At 32.0% G+C, this 5,233-nt stretch overlaps 1 protein-coding gene across 1 annotated transcript; it reads right to left on the bottom strand.

The window, feature by feature from the left end:
* Positions 1-3,635: 3,635 nt before the first annotated feature.
* Positions 3,636-5,180, bottom strand: AK88_00943 (uncharacterized protein; the record flags this gene model as incomplete). Its single annotated transcript, XM_012478587.1, has 4 exons — positions 3,636-3,907; positions 4,011-4,775; positions 4,827-4,971; positions 5,163-5,180. The coding sequence occupies 4 exons, from the start codon at positions 5,178-5,180 to the stop codon at positions 3,636-3,638; spliced, it is 1,200 nt and encodes a 399-aa protein (XP_012334010.1).
* Positions 5,181-5,233: the final 53 nt, after the last annotated feature.

Below are 5,233 nucleotides of genomic sequence, written 5' to 3'. Positions count from 1 at the left end.
GAATAAAATGTTGCATTTAAAAAATAATAATAGTAAATAATAATATAATATAGTGTACTCCTCCCTATTAAAATTGCTGACAAAAATATATAAGATATATTTTTTAAAATTCAAAAAAAAAAAAAAATTAAAAATTAAAAATAAAATAATGCATCAATGAGAAAAAATGATTTCTAATTTAATTTTAGAAATTTAAACACATTTCATTAATTTCAAGGAAAAGTACCAAAATTTAATATCTGCGAATATACAAGATTTGTGAAAAAGTACATTTCTCATAGAATTATGAATCGCGTTTTTTTGTTTAATGAAAATAATGCTATTATTCCTTTGTTCAAATATTGAAAATAATCTGTTATTAGAATGTGCATTTTTTGAACATCAGGAGTAGCAATATTTAAAATCAAAAGTTGTGTAGGTTAATACTAGAAAATTTTATCGTATATATTATTCATTTTTCCTACTTTTTACTTTTCCCTTACGTTAATAAATAACTGCTATTTTTAATATAACGTTATAATTGTTCCATGCCCTTACTCCGTATACACATAATGCATAATATTATGAATAAAAATGGAAGCTGGGTTGCATCCATATCCTACAATATTCATTAGCATATAATATTATGATACACATAGATATTAATTAAGCGTATATGTATAAATTAAATATATTTTTGTTGAATATATGATATAGAAAATTTACTTTTAAGGAATTATATGATCATGAATGTTCTCCTTCTGTTTTACCTATAGCCACAAATTTATTTATTTATATTTGGCATTTTTCTTTTCATCGGTTTGGAAGGCAGTTTCTTTTACGATGCAAGAGTAAATTGCTCCGTTTGGTTATTCCCTTTTGCCTTGTCAGTTAATTTTCATTAAGCCTTTTTTGTTATTATGTTTATGAATAACTGAACTCTTTAGTGTCTCTATTTATGTTATTAATTATAGTTAGGCTTTTGGGGGGTTCTATTTCTTTATGCACATCACAATGTTATTTTATTCACATGCATTGTAATTATCAATATTATATATTTTAACGCAATAATGAAGAAAGGCAAAGCAAAGAAATGTAGGTCGGTCGGTATGAAAATAAATAAGACAAACATATGTATATATAGACTGAGGGAAAAATATTTTAAGGAAGGTGTTGTCTAAGAATCCCTTTCATTATAAATAGTAGCTTGTGTGCTTTAGGTACATAGTTTTTTAAGGACGTCGAAGAAGAAAGAAATTACCCAGTCATAATGTCCTATTTTGTAGCGCAGAAGAATAATATGTACTGTAAATAAATGTGCTGTTTCATGTGAATTTTATTATTCGGCCCTGCGGGCTATTGTAACATAAAAGGTATTAAATAATTGTAATAATAGATGAATAAATAGAAGCAGTTCGTCCAATTGGCTCATTAGCAGGGGAAATATATTTGTGCGAGCACATGCGTGTGTAGCATGAGGCACATGTATATGCATAATAATTGCATATATATTATGACTGTTTTAATGTTAAGGGTATAATTATTATTCCTGTCCGTTTAGAAATATGATCTGTGGGGGTACGTATAAGAGAATATTCTTTTCATGTACACAAATTTAGATGGTGAAAATATTGCCAACGATTTTAATACTTGCTGGGAAACAGATTTTGACTTGTTATAAAAATTATATTTAAAAAGTTCCTGCAAAATAGTGTATCGCATGGATAATCAACCCCCTGCACGTGTGCCACGACATAATTGTAACCTTTCAAGGAGGCATACTGTAGATTTACACTGAATGCGTACAGTGATTTTTAATTTTGTGCACAATTTTTATTTTGCCTTTGTATATATTATAAAGTGTATAAAAATGAGAAGGAGAAATCATAGAACGTTTGCTTTTTTAATATGGTATTGTCTCATTAGAATTCTTTTTTAGCTAGAAATGTTTTCTCGCTACATATGAACATATGTCGCATTCCCTATTTATGCACACCTTTGCTATTCAGCATTGGAATGGAACCATATTAAATTATTATGTGGGAGGAAGGACATTGCGTTTTAAGAAGCCTCGCTCTATGTAATAATAAATAATAATGTGCACATTTTTTCTAATTGGGATGATATTTTTCTGATAAAAAAGGGAGTGTGTTAGAGATGTACTGCTGGCTCATGGAGCACAAATTTGCTGTGTCTGTAGTTCTATAGATCTTATAGGAAATGTTAAAACAATACGAGGAACGAGGAGTGATTTTGTTTGCGTTATTTTTTGGCCTTTTTTTTTTTCTCATTATGGAATTTTATATAAATTATAAAAGTGTAATTAGGTACCTTTTATGAACATGAATTTCATTTATTTATTAAATAGTATTTATGATGCGATGGTGTTGCCAAAAATATAAATAAGAAGTGAACAGATTCCCATCCCCCCCACGAGAAAAAATTAGATACACATGTAAGTACGAATTAACAATACCAATCAGAAGCATGTGATAAGGGGAATAGTTTATTCCATTTCGTCCGAGTGCCTAATGAAATATTTATTGGGACGTAATAAAATATGACTTTTTTTTTTTTTCTTTGTTTTTTTTTTTTCTGTCTGTTTTTTTTTTCCTTGCTTTCTTTATTTCTGTGTACATTATTCAAGTAGAGTTAGAAGTTGTGTTACTGACAGTGTAATTCGTTCTCTTATTTGGGGGCATTGCAAGAAAAAAATAATGTAAAATAAAAGGGCAGTGCTTGAATTATATTGTACTGTAGTCGTTTCCCTTTTGTTTTTTTTTTCACATGCTCTCTTAAATGCGTCGAAGGGGGGGGGCGGATGAATCGCATTAAATGCCTATTTGATAAAGGAAGACCCCCTTTTGTATGAAGCTTTGCTGCCATATACCAATTAAATGTGTAAGGACGTGCGTAGTAGCTGAGTTCAAGGTACAACAGGTTCAGGGACTGTATCAATTTTTTGGGGGGTTCAGCGTGTGAATGATATCACACGTTAAGGCATACGGTCTCTATAGAGAATTTATAAATAAGAACACATACCGTACTATTATCAAAATGTAAAATGCACAAAAAACTGTTATGTACGGAATCAGAACAAAGGGCAATTATCGTAATAAAGGAATGAATGAGAAGTAAAGGACGTAGTGCACGGGAAAATGTATCGTGAACATACATATAGTTAAGGGATGAATCCAATATTTTTGTATTTCTTTACTAATTCTTGATTTACATATATGTACTATGGGTGCAAAAAAGAAAGAATGGGATACACACAAAATTAGGGTCTTGCACAGAAATCATAGCGCACGTTAAAAGCTTCTGTAATTTTCAACAAAATAAGATCTTAATTATTCTACGCGACACATTATACAATATTTTAACAGAATGTATGAAGCGTTCATAATATTGTAAAATTGGAAATAATAGGCTTCCTATAAATAAAAGAACATCTATTATATATCATTATGAAGTGTTCCGTAGAAGTATATGTATAATTGTGGATGGTACAAATATTGCAGAACGGAAGGAACTGTGCATAGTATATTATAATTGATCAAAAAATATATATTAATTTATATAAAATAAGCGCTGCATTTTTTTTCCTTCGTTGATAAGCTTTCTCACAGAAAAAAATATTGTGTGCACCCTAAACCTTATTGAGCGGGACCCACAGGGATCAAACCTGAAAGTCCAATTTTCATATTATACGGGTCCTCCTTGACGTATACGGCTTCTAAGTAAATTGGTTCTTTAAGAAAGGCTATACATTCGTCTGCTGTCTTAAGGGCCATTTCTTTCCATGATTCTCTAATGTCATATAAAATCTTCTCGAATTCATATGTGCTCAATTTTTCCTTTGCAAGCATGGTACGAAATACACTATTAACATGTTCATTCTGTTTTGTCAAGTTATTATAAAATATGTCTTCACATTCACTCCATTTGTCGTTATATATTTGTATAGTTGCAACATTTTGTTTTTTTTTGCAATTGTAAGAATGTGTTTAGCAGAGATTTTTTAAGGTCACCATATTTATGTCTTTCATTTCTGTATGATTGCCAGTATAGGGAGAGTAATTCCGATTTATGAGGTTCTTCTTCAATTTGTCCTAATTTTTCATCTATAGCAGAATCCGTCAATCTTTCATCGAAACAGGACATTTCGTAGTTGAATGCAATCGAGCTATAGTCTTCATGTCTGCCTGATGGTCTAGAATCCCCAGATAATAATTCATCCCTTTTATGTGTATGATCTTTTTCATTATATTTTGATGGTCTTTTGTTATGTTGTTTTAATAAGTTTTCATATTCTTCTTTTCTGTATCCTGCTTGTTTGTACACACGTTTTTGCCAATTACTGTACTTCATCTGCGGTGTCTCGAGCTCATATATCGCTCTAAAAGTTTTTAGGGCCTGGAGGACAACAGGAGATATGTCACTACTTAGCATGTAAGGTCTTGTGTACACTACTTTGTCATCTGATTCCTCAGTTGTTTCTCCCTCAGGGGTTCTTGTTTCTCCCGAAGGAACATATGTTTGTCCCCTAAAAAACTGTGTTTTGTACTGCGCAGCTTCTTTCTGTGCCTGAACGATTGGTTCCTGAGGAATATCGAACGATTCTATAGATTCATGGATGTCTTCTTCCTTTGAATCGTGTTCTATGTTCCTTTCACCATCATAATGTACTTCTTCTTGTACCTGTTGCTCCTCTTGCTCCTCTTGCTCCTCTTGCTCCTCTGGTGTCCATTCTCCTAGAATAGCTCCTTGTCCCCCTCTATAATATTGTCCTTTTTCTTCGTCCTAGGACTGTTTGTTAGAATATAATGGTTCTTCTGCATCTTCACCTTGTGGCCATTTGATCTGTTCTAATTCAAGTGCCTGTTCTGATGGAGGTGCTTGTTCTATTTTCATGGCTAAATTTCTAGCAACATTGTTCTTTATTTGTAATGCAGAAGTAGCAACATTCTGTGTCTGGATCTCATCCTGGTGCTTCGAACGAAAGGCACGAGATAAAGGGTGTGCGTGTGTGTGTGCATGAGTTAATAACAGAATGGGCACATACGACATAACACGAAGGAACGTAGAAAGGGGAAGCAGCAAATATACATGCAGTAGTATATATGCGATACATGTGGCATATATATATAGGCAAATGTACAAACATTCGAGTTCGTACATACGTCTGTACAACCGCACATTTTTCTGTTTTTTTTGATGGACTCACCTTTAATAAGATATACGCACAAACAAC

The sequence above is a fragment of the Plasmodium fragile genome, assembly GCF_000956335.1.
Source record: "Plasmodium fragile strain nilgiri unplaced genomic scaffold supercont1.8, whole genome shotgun sequence".
NCBI lineage: Eukaryota > Apicomplexa > Aconoidasida > Haemosporida > Plasmodiidae > Plasmodium > Plasmodium fragile.
The sequence above is the reverse complement of the archived record's forward strand: the minus strand, read 5'-3'. Positions and strand labels throughout refer to the sequence as shown.